This window comes from Typopeltis vanoorti, chromosome 5 (genome assembly GCF_054136105.1).
Source record: "Typopeltis vanoorti isolate ZY-2024b chromosome 5, IOZ_Tvanoo_1.0, whole genome shotgun sequence".
NCBI lineage: Eukaryota > Metazoa > Arthropoda > Arachnida > Uropygi > Thelyphonidae > Typopeltis > Typopeltis vanoorti.
Window position 1 is genome coordinate 48,084,301 of NC_143553.1, and position 18,148 is coordinate 48,102,448.

The 18,148-nt window shown below is 34.6% G+C and overlaps 3 protein-coding genes across 3 annotated transcripts in view; all 3 read right to left on the reverse strand.

The window, feature by feature from the left end:
* Positions 1–18,148, reverse strand: part of LOC150106369 (lewis-type alpha-(1,3)-fucosyltransferase-like) — a 29,785-nt gene that overhangs the window by 8,434 nt on the left and 3,203 nt on the right. The gene's annotated exons all lie outside the window — the stretch shown is intronic.
* LOC150106370 (lewis-type alpha-(1,3)-fucosyltransferase-like) lies at positions 26–9,129 on the reverse strand. Its single transcript, XM_090392407.1, has 2 exons — positions 9,018–9,129; positions 26–1,757 (listed from the first exon to the last, which is right to left on the reverse strand). The coding sequence occupies exons 1-2, from the start codon at positions 9,049–9,051 to the stop codon at positions 550–552; spliced, it is 1,242 nt and encodes a 413-aa protein (XP_090248533.1). The 5' UTR covers positions 9,052–9,129; the 3' UTR covers positions 26–549.
* LOC150106371 (lewis-type alpha-(1,3)-fucosyltransferase-like) lies at positions 15,436–16,462 on the reverse strand. Its single transcript, XM_090392984.1, has 2 exons — positions 16,164–16,462; positions 15,436–16,042 (listed from the first exon to the last, which is right to left on the reverse strand). Exons 1-2 carry the CDS (start codon positions 16,460–16,462, stop codon positions 15,436–15,438), a joined length of 906 nt encoding a protein of 301 aa, XP_090249110.1.

Genomic DNA, 18,148 nt, shown 5'->3' on the forward strand with positions numbered 1-18,148 from the left:
ATAGCAAACAAAAGAAATTCCTGAATGACAGATGGTTGAACTTTATTGTTGATACACAGCAGAAAACCCAAACATATAGTCACTAGAAATCTTCAGCATAATAGTAAATCTCACTGCAAGTGGAATATGAATATATCTCTAGTATCTTGCTCTGTTCACAAAGTGTGAGAATTCACTAACTATAAAACTGTCTTCAGGACATTTTAATCCAGAAGTTGGATAGTTTTTTTCAGTAGATATCCATCTTGAAGCGCTTTCACAAGCCATGAGCTTGTGAAAGCATAAAATCCTGCATAAAAACCATCAATCTAAATTCAGATAACCAAAGTGAAAGTTCACAAGACTTATGGCAAACGTGAGGACACGGTCATGGCCTTCCCTTCAATCATGAGCTGGCTGTAGTGACATATTTAAAAAAGTTATATGAATAATAAAATGACTTGTGAAATGCCATAGAACCATTCCTGAGCTGAGCTATCATTAGAAGGAGGCTTAACAAGGTAAGTAATTCTCTCTCGATAGCAAATTATTATGGGAGTATCTAGTTCGCTACAGAAGTTCAAAAGTTCTATTTTGTGTCCATTTCCTGCAGCGTGCGTCTTCAATAAACAATTTCTTTAAATGATTCCTCGGAACTCCTAGAGTGTTATTTTGGTTTAACTTTTCACATAAATTGCATGCCCAACGATGTAGATATGCCTTATACTGACGTTTCCTGCGCAAATAAGAATTGTACAAATCTCTGTCACTCCCAATCGATATTAAATACTTTGCAAGCTCACTTGGATCGGGGAATTCAGTTGCGTCAATGAAGGTTCTTTTAGGCAAATACTGACTATAATTTCCACCTCCAAATACAACGGGTATGATATCGTAATTGAGGACATTGAAAAATTTTTCTGTGACGTAATCTTTGCAAATGGCGTTTTCAAATGAAAGATAGAATTTATAATCTTTTAAAATGTCATCATAACAAGCTTTGGATTGAGATGGCGAGCAGCTCTTCATTCCACACTTTCCATAAATATCAACGGAAATGTGCTTTACTAGTTCCTGCACATAACTTTCCCTGTTACTGTTGCTATGGCAATTACTAACAAACCACACAATTTCTTTTTTCTTGTCCTTCCAGAAATCAGTTTGTTCTCTAAATTCATCTTCGGTATCTTTCAAATGATAAACGGTTCCGTATTTTACCACAATGTCAAAGTCCTTTCTGTAAGACATAGTCCAGTTCATCAAACCATTTAGTTTGTTTAGTAGGGAATCTTTTCCACGAGGGTGCTCCATATCGTACAATATCCATTTCTGATTTTCAATTCTGTATGTTGGTAAATCATCTTTCATATCATACGCGTGAAATAACACAGCATCTGCTTTTTCTAAATAGTCTCTATTGCTTGTAGCAAAGCAGTTTACATAAGAGCAACCTTGTTTAATAAATGTAGAGTTCCCAGGTTTAAAAAAATAAAAATCTTCAGAATAACTTTCGCCGAAGTACGTTGTCCACAGTAGAATAATTTTTGGCCTTTTATTTCCTTTAATGTTATTTAATGTAGCTGGAAGTTCTCTTGATTGTCCATGGATCCGTAATTCCTTTATACTCGGTACATTTGATAAAAATTCCCAACAGTATAAATATATCACAGTTGCCGGTATGAGTACCAGAAAAATGACTTTAAGTTTTTGTGCGAGTTGTTTCTTTCTGCATGCAGAATGCGTAATCTTTCTGCAATGGTAACTCCAGTCGATTCGACCTAAAGAACGAGAAATATATTAGTGAACTTGTAAACACAGATAATAACAATTACTGGAAATGAGTTATTACACATTTACACCACCTCTTACTCTATTTAATAAAAAAACAGCGTCATGAGGTATTCACGAAAACAGTGATAAAAGTAGACGATCACTTTGGAATAACAAATTTAAAGGCATTTTTGAGAATCGTGAATTTAATTTTTGTTTTTAAACAGAACGAAAGTAGAAATAGCCAATTTATTTTCTGTCTCTCATTTCACAAAGTAATATGCAATAACAAAGATGAAATCTGGTTGTGAAAGGCATGAAATAGGAAACTAAACTCATCTCACTGTTGAGATAGTTGAAAATATATATAATGTTATTTAATTTATTGAGTTCCTTTCTCCGATTCCTAAGAAAATAAAATAAAAATTTAGATGTATCTATAAAAAGCCTTATTTCTTGTCAGTGTGTTTGTTTCATTTCGAAGTATATATATATATAATTTACTAAATATTCGTTATAAAGCCATTAGGAATCATTCTCAATATTGTTAGTGTGATTACAGCAAGAAGTAGGTGCATGGAATGACATAAACTACACAGAATCACAAAACGTTGACATGGTTAATATGGTCTGAACACTTTAGTGAGGATATGTTATGGTAACTTCTTCCATTGTGGGATTATGTTTCTCTTATTTAGTTACGTCTATTGATAGTTCGTACGGTGGTTTGTTTTGTGTTTGGCTTTCAGGTAGTGGAAGCACTCCATTGTTCTAAAAATGTCAGCTCCAAGGACCCAGTATCTACCACAAGCAACCCTCCTGGAATCCTGATTTATATCATGTGGACATTTTATTGACGTCACATATAAAAGACAAATATCGTCTTCTTTAACGTTTTAATAACATTTTCTTAGGACTTTAAAATACATTTTTTATTGCTTGTTTAGCACTAATGGTTGCTAGTCATCTAAATATAATAATCGTTACCATCATGATGCTGTAACGGCTTTTGGAGTGTTGGTGATTCATTTTAGCTGGTTTGGAAATCCATGAAGGATTTCCAAACCAGCTAAAATGAATTTAAAAATACAAAAAATTATAAAAGTTAATTTAAAAAACCAAAAATAATCTTAATCTCTCGCTACTAATATTCAAAGTTTACAACCTTTCATGGGAGTCACATAAAAATTATCACGTTACCGATATTCTCTCTTAGCATGTAATATGATATGGTCAGAAATCGAGGAGTTTTTTCAGGTAGGTTAAGAGAAAGAAGCCTACCTCAGAGTCATGAGATATGGTCAGACATTTATAGATAATATCTAACTTTCAAAGGCAAAACAAAAGAGTTATCCAAAATCAAAATCTTTAGAAGTTCGCATATGTTGAATGGTTTATATATATGTGGGTGTCGTGTTGCGATTGTGGGTGATCATTTCACTTCTAAGCCAAGTTTTACGGGGGGCAGAGGTGATTTTCTAGCTAACTAGAGCAGCTCAAAAATAATTTTATTATTTTAATCAGAAGAAAGAAAACTGCATGGTGGGTATGGTTACGTGTTGAAAAACGTGGTGATTTACGAGTGCATAGTTATATTACATTATGAGTAGTTTTAGTTCCGTTTTCAGTAGAACGTTCCGTACATGTTTACAGAAATAATGATAGAATATTTTTTACAAAAATTTCAGTGCAAGCAAAAGTATCTTGTCAAAAATATATAAATATTAAACAAAAAGAAACTTACCTTAAGAGAACATAATCCTCTTTGAAACAATTCCTTGTCTGGGATCTTTTTCTGAGCAATTCAAGTTTTATCAAAGATAGTTTTGTATAGTTACGATAGTTAATGACTATTTTTATCGTTTATTCATGATGATTTAGTTCCCAAAATGTATGATTTTATTTCAGCACTTCAATTTCATTTGTTAACATTTGCAGAAACTAAACTGATATAAAACGTTTATATAAACTGATATTTGCTACTTTTATAACAGTTACTAATTATACAGATGAGTCTTTATGTAGTTTTTTATTATTAGAAAAAAAATTTAATTTTTAATGTAAATCTCTTTTCCACTCTCATATTGTATCATATTGTGAATAAACTATGATGATGATGATGATGATGATGATGATTTTTACAATAACTTTTCGTGATACCATTTTGAGATATTTCTTCCAACATGGTGATCGGCATTGATTCGAATATCGATATTGACATCGATTAAATTTAAATGGCAACAATCTGACTCATTACCTGCAACGATGCTGTAGAAAAATTATCTTAACTGTAGACAAATTTTCGTTCCAGGTTTTGCAGTATCATCTGAATAAAATATCGATTTACAACAATACAAACCAACTACAACCAAGTTTGCTTCTAGGATGATCTGAAAGATTTTCAGAAAGTCTACATTTTTATATTGTAAGGCTTTTTTGGCATTACGTGACTTTTCATTCCTGAACGTTTGTAAACCTATAGCACTTTATTACCATGGACGGGCTAATAATTTTGTAAAATTAATTAAAAAATGTTTCAAAATAAAAAAAAATAATTTTTTATTTAAAAATATATAATTCGAAAATTTCACTCTAAAATCCAAATAGACAGATTTTTAATCAATATAAGGGCTTCAATACGTGAAATGATGTCTTTAAAGCAAATAATGAAAATCATCTCTCATCTATTTAAAATCAAGTGTTACTTCCTTCTTAAGCACCCATGATCAACAGCAGAAACAAGCTGGTTGTACGTAACAAACTACTTATATGTAAGATGGTAATATATAAGATGGTAATACGCCCAGTCATCACTTACGCATGTCCTGCTTGGAGCCATACCTCGAATACAAATATTCAAAAACTGCAGTGGATACAGAACGAATGCCTGAGGATGTTCTGGATGCCCCATGGTTTAAAAGAAACTCCCAAATTCACAGAGAAGTCAACATTATTTACATTTCCTCCCTTCTCCACGATCTAGCAGAAAAGTTCATCAAGGCAAGCAATCATCCAAACCCGCTGATCAAAAAAGCTTCCGACTAGAATGAGGCGGAATACTACAAATATAAAAGACCTAAATCAATCTTATGCTCAGCTGAATGTAGCTAATCTCAATGCCCTCACAGGGCGAGCCTACAGCTCAATAACACTCCACTCAAAGAACCTCCCTCACAAACAAAGAGAAATATGAAAAACATTAGTGCTTCACCCATCAAACCAACAACGTTCTGCTTCTGCTGTCTGCATTCTTTCTTAAGCAGTTATCTATTCAAAAAAAAAAATATATTCTACCGTCCTATGCAGCATTGCCTACAGCTTGTTGTGAGGATAACAGTGGAGATAGTACATACTTTCATTGTTTTTCCTAGTCAGATATTATAAATTGATTTTAAAATTAGAAAGAAAAATGAACATTTTAGGTTTTGCAACTGATTAACACTGGCCAACAAAAAATTTTTTTTTCTGCTGATTATGATCTGACGCTTGTTTTTTACTAATTTGGGTGCGCTAATTTCAAATATCAAACCCATTTTTCTCTATCACGTCAGGTTTTTCCTCTATGGCATTTTCTTTTTGCTAATTTGTAAGATTTTGATAGTTTTTAGGAGGCAGTACTCTTTAGAGGATAAAAAAAAATCGATTTTTTTAATATTATTTTCTAAAAGTATGTACTTTTAAAATCTGTTCCTAACTTTTTATCAAGAAATTCGAAAAATTCCCGAAAATATAGCCTATTATTCAAAGCCATGCGCAGATCAGAATCGTTGCGCTCACCGTTCTCGCTTGTTAGTAAACGAATAAATGCGTAAGAATCTGCAACGGTACGTACTAGCGCTTTGAATGCGAGAGAGGCCGATAACCGACCTATGAAAAGTAGGTGATGAAAAGTAGGCGATGACAACTGCCTAAAACAAATGAATGCTATATGCGTCATAGCAGACAAAGAACGATCAAAATCAGTCAATCGTTAATCAATTGTGAAAGTATGATGAGCGCTTATAACGTTTCAATAAAGTCTCTGTTTTTTTTGTCTTGTTAATTGCATGTTAGTCAGAAGTGAAGAAAATACATCATGTCTACTACTCGAAATTGTGTCAATAGTGTAGATTCCTTCTGCTACATTTGTGGCAGCTTTACTGTTCCCAGTCAAAGGACAAATATCACTGATTTCGTTAAGAAAGTGTACTTTGCATACTTTGACTTAAAAATTGCAGATCAGGACAAGTCATGGGCTCCAAATAAAGTGTGTAACTCATGTGTAGAAAATTTACGACAGTGGAGCAAGAGAAAACGCCAAACATTAGCTTTTAGCATTCCAATGATTTGGCATGAACCGAAAAATCACGAGATGATTGCTATTTTTGTTTAGTTCAGACTTCTGGTTATAATAAGAAGAATAAGAAAAAAATCGTGTATCCAAATCTCGACTCAGCAATTCGGCCAGTTGCTCATTCCAATGAAATAGCCGTGCCAATTTATAAAGGACTTCCGTTACTTGAGAACGAGCATGATCGGGATATGCCAGATGTTCTTGAGGAGCAAGACCCGGATGTTGATTTAGACAATGAAAATTTAATTTCCAGTTCTGGACCGCAACGTTTTACTCAAGCGAAATTGAATGACTTAGTAAGAGATTTGGGCCTATCAAAGGAATCATCGGAATTGTTAACTTCAAGATTAAACTTAAAGAAACTTACTGGGGCAAGATACGAAGATAACTTTTTATCGTAGCAGGGAAAGTAATCTTGTACAATATTTTAAACACGAGTGTGAGTTTGTTTACTCTAAACAATGTGTCAGGTTTATTAACTGAAATGAGTGTTGTACAATATCATCCAAATGAGTGGCGTTTATTTATCGACAGTTCAAGCAGAAGTCTCAAGTGTGTCTTACTACACAATGGGAATGTACTGTATATGGCTCAATTTCTATTGGCTATTTTCAGTCCACTTAAAGGAAACATATGAGGACATTAAAAAGGTTCTGAAGTTATTAAAATATACAGACCATAACTGGATCATCTGTGTGGATCTTAAAATGGTGAACTTTTTACTTGGCATTCAAAGAGAATATACAAAGTTTCCGTGTTTTCCATGCTTCTGGGATAGTCGAGCTAGAAACCAATACTGAAGTCAGAAACATTGGTCTTTAGAATATCTTTAAATGTTGAAGAACAGAATGTTATAAATCAACCTTTAATCGACAGAGAAAAAATCATTTTTCCACCTCTACACATCAAACTAGGTCTTGTGAAGCAGTACGTTAAAGCTTTAGATTTACAAGGTGACTGTTTTCAATACATATGTGAAAAATTTCCAAGACTTAGTTATGAAAAAATTAAAGCCGGTGTATTTGATGGACCGCAAATTAGAACTTTAATGAGAGACCCAAATTTCATCAACTCTATGAACGAAATTGAGAAAGAGGCCTGGACTTCATTTACGATGGTTGCGAATAATTTTCTTGGAAACAAAAAAAAGCGTGCAATTACAAAGATCTAGTGGAAACAATGCTTGAAAATTTCCAGCGCCTTGGTTGCAACATGAGCATAAAGCTTAATTTCCTATACAGTCATCTTGATAGATTTCCCGAGAATTTAGGTGCTGTAAGCGATGAACAAGGCGAAAGATTTCATCAAGACTTAAAAACTATGGAAGATCGGTACCAAGGAAGATGGGATTCCCACATGATGGCCGACTACTGTTGGAGTATTCAAAGGGATTGCCAAAACAGAACACACGGCAGAAATTGCTACAAACAAAAATTTATTCCCTGAAACTCATGTGTAAGTAAAATTGTTATTTTTTTATAAATATTCTTGTAATTTTTAATGAATATTGTTAAGTAGCTATGTATCTAATTATCGGCCTCTCTCGCATTCAAAGGGCCAGTACATGCTGTTGCAGGTTCTTACGCATTTATTCGTTTACTAACAAGCGAGAACGGTGAGCGCAACGATTGTGATCTGCGCACCGCTTTGAATAACAGGTTATGTCTTCGGGAATTTTCGAATTTCTTGATAAAAAGTTAGGAACAGATTTTTAAAAGTACATACTTTTAGAAAATAATATTAAAAAATCGATTTTTTTGATCCTCTAAATAGTACTGCCTCCTTAAAAATATCAAAAACTTACAAATTAGCAAAAAGAAAATGCCATGGAGGAAAAACCTGACGGGATAGAGAAAAATGGGTTTGATATTTGAAATCAGCGTACCCAAATTAGTAAAAAAACAAGTCTCATATAAAAGTCAGCATAAATTGTGTTGGACTGTGTTATTATTGTAAGTTTCATGTTTTCCGTCATTATTCTATCTATAAAACAAGGCAGTAACCGAAGATATTGTCTGAGAGGTGTGTCTATTGGAGTACATTGCTGAATAGATGCACAGTTACACTATTAATTGGACGACATAAACCGCGTGTCGCCTAAGTACACCCATGTCTAAATTCAATACGAATTCACAACATGTTAGCAGTACGTGGAGAATGAAGACCCTGGCCACTCGGAAAACAGGGAGATTTGATGACATATTAAGAAAAATAGAGCCCTTATTTTTTTTTACTCTTGTTTATACAGAGTCAGAAATATTCCAGATCATAATTTAGTAATCATAGATTCATGTTGAGGAAATGTCAACAGGATTCCGTATGATTCCCATTTAAATCGGAGTCACAGGTTTACCCAGAATATTTTCCGATTCAAAAACAATCATTATTTTATTATTAAAAAAACGTCATGTACTTGAGGATACTATTAAAACATTTATTTCATTTATAAATCAAAGTTTGGCACTCAAATGTATAACTATAGCTATGAACGACGCTATAAAAACCTCCTTCTAATAATAAGACAGTTGAAAAGATGCGTAATGGTTGATGAATACCTCACATTAAAGGAACTTTGGTCCAAGCGACACATGCTAATTACCTGGTTCAATGTTCGATCATTTTAACCAAATAATTTAATTCTCGGATTTTGTGTGTGAGATTTTAATATTCGTTGTTTATATTTCTTTTAGAATAACACACAGTTAGGTCGATAGTCGACAAATATTATTTACCTATAATTATTTATAATTTATGGTAAATAATATTTAGCTTACTTCTAGAACTACACTCCTAGAGAAATCTAAATAGTAGAGGCATGGAGAGAAAGAGAGAGCGAGAGAGAGAGAGAGAGGGAGAGAATTACGAAATAAAGTTATTTGGTGAGAGAATAGAACATTTAAAACTTCAGATGTTGTGACGTAGTCTACAAACATACCTGAGTATTTTGAGGGCTCGTTAGAGAAAGGCATTGAACACGTTTTACACGGACACCTCACACAAAATTCTCTTATTTTATTAGAGCAGTACTATAAACTCTAATTCAGGGCAAAGGTGTGTAACTCTCTTTGGACAAAACCTTTTCAACGATATCAGTTCTATGGTACCGGTTTATCTACAACTGCTGATAATATCCTGATAATATCCCAGCAGTGTTCCCTGTTCTCGGCTTCTTATCTCCACGTATTGATGCTCTCCAATAATTCTTTAAGTGATGAATCGAAACAAGTAAGTTTTGAACACATTTCTGATGATTTTTTGTTGGGAGAATATTTCGAAATAAAAGTAAATTACTTTTATTTCGAAAGTTAAAAGTAAAAAAGGATATTATAAAGATCACCTTCGTTAATGTAGTCTGGGTAATATTTAATTAAACATTCGAAACAAAATCAACCCCTTTTGTGAGGGAAAACGGGAAGTCGCCGGTGGATTATCACGGTCACTAATTCTTCCTTATCTAAGAAATCAATTAGTTTAAATACCTCTAAGGTTCATTAATATTTTCTCGTCCTTATTTGGGCTACAATTAGTTGCGTACACAATTTCCTAGAAGTAATAAAAAATAGCTCATACTGTAAATTAAGCAATGTCACACGCCTCTAACAATTAATGACCAACCTCTTGGCAAAATGCATTTAACAATCTTCTTATTAATTTATAATTCAACTACTTACCATTTTGCCTCTCAATGAATTCTCACACCCACAATCAATGCGATATCCCTATGGGTTATATTAAATACATTTAATATCGATGCAATTTCCTGGAAACTAATTTTTAATTTATTTTCAATGTTGGTAGTAACAAACGTAATATGACCGGTTAAACAGATTTGGTCTTAATTTTAAAGTGTTCTTCTCCAAATTTAGGAAGAACACTTTAAAAAAAACAAGCTGGGTAAACTAGGTAAATAGGACTTCAGTCTGAATGAAATATCACTTTATACGGTACTGCACCTATTGTTCACCTAAGATTGACTATGAGCGATATCATGCATTATAATAACTGATAATCTGTAAGTACTGAGTAGATTGTACATATCTTACGTGTAAAGAAGTCTGTAAACAAATTCTTTATTAATAAAGAAGCCTCTATAATGCATCAGTTTTGCATGCTAAGTACCATGAAATTGAACTTGTTCTAGAAAGGTTATTCCATTATGAAGAATACTTGAACGATGTGGTGGTCTCAGTTACCAATAAGAGTCCTGACATTCGCAGTATATTTGAAAGAAGAGCTTGTTAAAAAGTGGTTAAGGCAGGATTGTAAGCTATTCTGATATTCTTGTAAGTAGAAGGGACTGTCTGTGTTAGGTTGTTGCTAATGATAAATGCCTCAGGATCCCTATGCTTGATGGCTGGATCTGGCAATGGGAAGCTGCTTTATGTTGTGGGCGTTGAAGTTCTCAAGGCAGTTGAATTTATTATGTGGAATGGTAACAAAAGAACGACATTTTGTAATATGTCTAAGTGTTTCAAACATGTGATAATGCAGTAGAATAGGGTCTGAGCTCTGTAGAGGGCGTAACATACCTCAGACTATCCAAATATGTATCCACAGTTTGGAAAATAACATGAAAACGGCTCTTGCTATGAAATAAAAAAGGGTTTTATGACTTTATTATTTATTTGGAGTCACTGACTTGTCAAGAAAGGAGGATATGACCTAATATCCCTCTTCCTGTTATTTGTAAGCTATTGTGCCTTTCCGGTATCAAAAAACGCTAACCTTGTTTGTTTTCTGCTTGCGTATCAAAGTGTTAAATCTTTATACTTCATTTCCATAATTTACACACACACACACACACACACACACACACACACACACACACACACACACACACACACACACACACACACACACACACACACACACACACACACACACACACACACACACACACACACACACACACACACACACACACAAAATTCTTTGGAGGTGGGAGGTACCAGTGGTCCAGTGGAAGCCGTTGACACTTTCTTTGCTCTAGAGGTATACTCGTTTCACTTCATTATCCAATCAAAAAAGGCTTAACAACAGAATAAATGGTATTTGAATACGATTAAAGGCTTTGAGCAGAGTGTGCAATAAATAAGCTATTATTTTACTATTAATAATAGTAGTGATTTAGTGCTATATTAGTTTTCGTTTTATAAAAATAAAAATGGTCAATTTTTATAATTTTGATTTTTTTTCATATCAAAACACGTAACTGTTATTATATATTAATATTCCATTGGTGCGATGCTTGGCGTACTCGTTTACTACGCTATTGATAAATTTAGTACTTTGTTTTCAATAATTTGTTTGGAAACACTTCAAAATTTACGATTGCCTAACTTACAGACTTTTCTACTGCTATCAGCACAATGGTCAAGTTTATCTCTTCCTGCCGATAATTTTCGAACAATCTATCGCTTCTTTTCTTTACGTTCGCATTACTTGTGCGCCTATAGAGACGCGACTTTGGTTATCATTTTAATTACAAAACAGTTGAAATAACGCGCCTAAAAGTCATTGTAATTACTAAAAATAAATGATTTTACTGAAGTTAAAGGCTTCACCTTTGTTTCGGCAACCTTTACATACTTTTAGGTTTAAGCATAAAGTACGGAAGGTCACCGGTAGGCGACTCCCTAATTGCCAACCAATTCTCTAAATGTACGTAAATATATTTCTCCTGTGTTTACAGGACAATGCTAACGATTCGAATTTTGAGAACGCTTGTTAGAATCTCCCCTTCCTTTTAATAGTAGATATTCATTCATTGAATTTCAAGGTTACGAGCCTGCTACTAAGCATATGTTGTTTTATACCGAATTTTCTTCTCTAAAGTCTGTAACTCCAAGTTTTGTGAATTTTTTTTTTTTAAGTGCTTCTTTCCAAGCAGGTGCAGTATACACATCAGCGGTAAAATGGCTCCTGTATTATATTGTATTTAGAGGTTAAATTAGTTATTGTTTACTGGTTTTCTTGTTTTAGAAATATATCTGATATGTACACACACTCCCACACACACCTAGAAATGTGATGATGCGTTATTCAACTGGAAAGCATGTCCTAGTATGTACGGTACTTTCATTAGGTAACATATGTAGATAACGTATTTCTCTTTCATAGTATGTCATAGCAAAATAAGAAACCCAAGAACACATGCAATAAGATACACGTCTTATTGTTTGTAAACATGCAGTTTACAAACAATACATCTGTATAATCTGTATTGCACAATCCTGATATCGTTTTTGATACTAGAAAACAGAAGATTTACAAACTGTTTTACTGTGTGCTGCCTGGTCAGAAATATCCATTGATAAACTTTCATTTCCTACTAAAGCATATGAGTGACAAAACATTTTATCACCGAGCTATACTTAATTTGCAATGCCCTGCATTCTTTCATAACATCTCAATTTTGATACTTTGCGTGTGACTTACATAAAGTAGCGATATTATATATCACTTTTGCAAGATACCCTTAGCGCCATCTGACGTTAAAATGAGCATACAGTGAACTTCGATTTTTATCGGTCAATGATCGTCTACGAATATTACCATACTATTGTTATTTTATTTTTATTTTTCTGGTAACTTCCTTGGCAACCTTGAACTCAACAGATATATCTATTTTGCACTAACTTTTAGGTAAATAAGTGTCGACTGCAATAGTGGAAAGTTTGATATTTAAAACGGAAGCAATTTCTATCAACTCCCTGAGAATAGCGGAAGTCTTAAAATAACTTATTTCGCTTTAGCCAAAATAAAAATATAAATCGTTAAATAGGATTTAAGGAACTTCCCTGTTGGTATCAACAATGCCATTTGATCGGAAAGATCCTGGTTCTATCTCTAATCTTGTATTGGACTATAAAATCCTTATTAGGATTTTTCAACTGAAGGTGAATTAATCAATCTCGTATGGAGGTAGCATTGGTTTTACTTCCGGAAACTCGAGATTTAATTTGCAAGCAGATAAATCTGCCAATGAACACAGAATAGAGTCAATCGCAAACAGCGGATTTAGTCCATACGAAAAGTAGTCAGAAACAAATAAATATTTCATTAATATGAGAAATTCTAGTGAATTATCCATAGCTATCGTTTCATGTATTTCCATAGGTCAAATATACAGTGAATCTTATGAATTGGAAAATCGTATTCTAAAGATTCTCATCTTTATGTGGATTCTTTCACTTGTATTGCAATGCCAAGTATAGATTAAAAATAAGATGAAAAAATTGAAAGATTTGATAAATTTCAGAAAGTTGAAATCTTAGCTTATCGAAAAGGCAATTCATCGAATGAACAATTCATCGAACGACAATTCGTCGAAAATGCAATTCATCGAAAAAACAGTTCACCGAAAATTTAAAATTTTCGAAAATGTTATGAGAAAATTGATCCATTTAGAACAACCACTGAACCGTGCAGAGTTAGATAGCAATGCTACTTTAATAGGGAAAAATTATAGAACAATATGGTTTCTTATAGTCTTTCTTGTCCAATAACGGTTTCACGTCTGTTCATGGGATTGATTTGCTTGTTTCCAGGAGGAAAAGCCCAGCCATCTCCTTATTGTGCCTGCTCTTTAGCTGAACAGGACTGATAAAAATTATCTCTCTCTCTGTGTTCACTGGGCATCCACAGATGCCGTATGGTCACTCCGATGCTCGGTGATGTTCCACACCAGGCCTCGCCATGTAGTCCTGTTGTTTGCTTTTCTGGAGGCCTCAACTCGCTGAAGATCGGTCACTCTACCTCCCCCCCCACACACAATCTATCCATCTCATTGATGGGATACCCCTTCCTCTTTTTTCATGGAACGTTACCTTCTATTACTGTTCTGAGAAGTCCTCCTTCCATCCTTTCAGTGTGTCCAAAATATTTTAACTTTCTTCTGTCAATATCCTTAAGGAGCCTTAAAGTTCTACTGATCTTTTCTAACACCCATTCATTTGTACGCCTTTCAGTGTATGATATCCTCAACAGCCTTCTATAACACCACATCTCAAAAGCAGATATCCGTTTCTTATCTGACTTCTTTAGGTTCCAAATCTCACATCCATAAGTCGCTGTTGGAAAATCAGCTGTATCCAAAATCCTCAACATTGTTCCCATGGAGGTAGATCCATCCTTCCAGATTTTAGACAGATCTCTGACTGTTGTTTTAGCCATTCCTAATCTTTTTCTGACGACTTCTGAACAGCAATTCTTCACATTAATAATGGATCCCAGGTACTCAAACTTGCTGACTTCCTCAATTCTTTCTCCATTAAGATACACTTGTTTCTCAAGAGCTTCTCTGTTTATATTTCCTTTGAGAACCATAATCTTTGGCTTGCTAGAATTGAGTTGAAGTCCTCTGTTATTACTGATCTTGTTAACTTTGTCAAGAATTAGTCCTAGTTTTACCATGTCATTACAAAGGAGTACTGTGTCATCAGCGTACCTCAGATTACTGATCAATCTACCCTCCTATCGTAATTCCTGTCCTGAGCTCATCCAATGCTTCACGCATGATGTCCTCTGCATATATACTAAACAAGTGAGGGGGAGAAAGTAAACATCTTTGTCTAACTCCTTTTCCAACTTGAAGCCAAAAAATTTACGACGCGCATAAAAATTATGCGTGTCGTAAATGGGATTCCAACTACCCAGGTCTTTCTAACTAAACGGCTTCATTTATACTGACTGAACGGCCCCATTATTATTATTGTTGCTAGTAGTAATATGCGACTTCCACATAGCAATTATTATGGGATGAATTTTACTCATATTCGCTATTTGAAACTCTTACAAGAAAATGTCGAACCGTTTTCAGTTCAGCTATACTCGGGGCGACAAAGAAATAACGTGTCCAAATTATGTACTGTATTACAAAACCTTTCTGACTTAGTCGAATTAGTAGACGTTGCCAGTACGTCTGCATGGTTCAGTGTTTTGTTCTAAATGGATTACTTTTCTTATAACATTATCGAAAATTTAAAATTTTCGGCGAATTGTTTTTCGATGAATTGCCTTTTCGATGAATTTTCATGTAACCAGCAAATCAATAGAGTTAACTTGTTCATGCTCTATGTTAAAACTTATTCTTATGCTAAGGTTTCTATTAGAAACGCTAATACTCTGGGACAAAATATTTAGCTGTAGTCATGAGTGAAAACGTTTTTTCGTACGCAAGTAAAAAAACTGGGAAAAAAAGTAAAAAAACGCAAGTAAAAAAACTGGGAAAAAAAGTAAAAAAACGCAAGTAAAAAAACTGGGCGGGGGGGGTAATACATTTGTGTTTTCTGGGTGTGATTTATTTCAAAAATTTAAATGCTATCTTTTACCTTTCATTTTACCTTTTAATTTTACCTTTTAGAGATAAAAAGTAAAATTTTCATGTAATTTTTCGCACAACTCACACGCCCAAGGATACAAATATACTCCGTAATACTTTTTCCACTCAAAATAAGAATTATACAAAAGTCTATCATTTCCAATGTGTGTGTTAAGTGTTTTGCAAGCTCTCTTGGATCGGGGAATTCAGTTGCATCAATGAACGCTTTTCCTGGTAAGGAAATGCCTTCATTGTACTGACTATAATTTGCACCTCCGAATAAAACTGGTACGATATCGTAATTGAGGACATTGAAGAACTTTTCTGTGACGTAATCTTTGCAAATGGCATTTTCAAACGAGAGATAAAATTTGTAATTTTTCAAAATGTCATCATAACAGGCTTTCGACTGACTCGGCTGACACTGTTTATTTCCGCACTGACCGTAAATGTCCACATTAATATACTTCTGAAGTTCACGCACATAACCTTCTCTATTACCGTGAGTTGAACAGTGACTAACAAACCACACAATTTCTTTGGTCTTGTTCATTAAGAAATCTCTCGTGCTGTTAAATGCATTGGAATCTGTCAAAGGATAAACAGCTCCATATTTCGCCACTACATCAGCATCTTCTCTGTAAGTCATTGTCCAATTAATGAATCCATTTATTTCTTCATAAAGTTGAAGATTCTCAAATGGCTGTTCCAGAGTGTATAATATCCATATTTGGTTAAAACCAAATATGGATATTATACACTCTGTATTTGGGTAAGTCATTAGCGGTAAAAGTGGATGCATGAAATAAAATGGCATCGGATTGTTCTAAATACGATCGGTTGTTAGTAGCGAAACAGCTCACCTCTCTACACTCTTGTTTAATAAATGTCATGTTGCCATGTTGAAAGTAATAAAAGCGTTCGGAATATTTTTCTCTCCGAAATGTTGTCCACAGAAGAATTATCTTCCCTGACCGTTTTCTGTAGAATAAAGGAACTCTCAAACTTCGAGATTGTCCTTTTATGTTCGGTATTTCTCTAAAGTCATGAATGTGCATATCTTCTTCGATTGATGATCCTTTTAATTCGACCAATATATCTCTTCCTTATTGTATTACTTTGAGCGATAACGGATAAAGAAACAAATATAATGAAAAGACAAATTCCAAGAATGATATCACCTTAACATATAGTAAAACGATAGTAACATTCTGTTTCCAGTTTGGCATATTATTCACTTCACAGGATTCAACCTGCGCAATGAAATAGAAGTCATGAACATATATCCCCAAATCGAAAAAGTATATGGTTTAAAAATTATTATTATTATTATTATTTCATTTTATTTTTAGGTTGGCTGTCAACCTATAGTACGTTAGTACCGTATATAGGTGATGGGTTGTGAAAGAAGGAACTTATTTACATGTGATTAAAAGACCATATGTTGTATTCGTTGGGAAATACGTCAGGGGAAGACTGTTCTACAGTACCGCAGTGGCAGGGATGAAGGAGGAGGAAAAGAAACTTGTTCTGTAGGTTTCAAGTTGTACTGTGCAAGGATGTTGGGCGGTAGCACTGCGAGTTCCAATGGTCTTAATACAGAGTGGGGGAATTATTGATTTTATTTCAGATGAACATTTTCCATGGAAATATTTATAGAATATACAGATTGCAGAGACCAAGCGTCTACGTGAAAGTGGGGTGAGCGAGTTGGTGAGGGATGTTCTCCTCTGTATTGAGTCAAGCATTTTCAGGGAGCTTTTTGGAGCCCCACTCCAGATGTGAGAACAGTATTTGAGAGCCGGGTGTATTTGTGACTTGTATTTGTGTTAACAGCTGTTTAGAGGTGAAGTAACATCTTGAGCGAAAGAGAAATCCTAGTTTTTTGGAAGCTGAGGATGCAATGGTTGTGATGTGTTAATGCAAGGAGAAGCTTAATGTCATCTTGTCTGGGAATTTCAGTGTTGTCAAAAACAATGCTGGGGGAAAATGGTTCTTTTTTGTGAGAAATAAGACAGAACTGGCTTTTACTAGCGTTCAAGTTCACGAGGTTATCTGAGACCCATTGGAGGATGGCTTAGAGGTCGGAATTAAGGGCAGTGGTAGTTGATGTTCTGTGGGTTGAAATGAGTTTTGTAGAGTAGGGTTTGTCAAATGAAAGGGAAGAATGTAATGTGCTGTCATCTGCAAAACTGTGTATTGGGTTAGAGGTCAACTGAAGTAGGTCATTCATATACAGAAGGAAGAGTGTCGGGAGAGAACTGAACCTTGTGGACCTCAGCATTAGTTGGATGGTGAGAGGATGGGGAACCGTCTACCATCACACACACAGTGTGCGCACAGACAGAAAGCTAGCAATCCATCTGCAAAAGTTCTGAGACAGTACAAATGATAGGAGTTTGATTCGTAAGTCTTTGTGTGCCAGACTCGGTCAAAGGCTTTGGAGATATCAAGTGCAACAACTTGGGATTCGCCGAATTTCTCCATAGCACTTGTCCAGTGATGGGTGATGTACGAGAGTAGATCTCCTGTTGAACGGCTTTGGCGGAATTCCGTACTGGTGGTTGCTTAATAGCCGAGTACCTTCAAGGTAGATTAGGATTTGAGAGTTGATGATTTTCTCCATCACTTTAGATAGGACTGAAGTGAGTGAGATAGGGCGGTAGTTAGATGGCAGTGATTTGTCACCCTTTTTAGGAATGGGTTGAATATAGACCAGTTTCTAGACTTTGGGAAATATACCA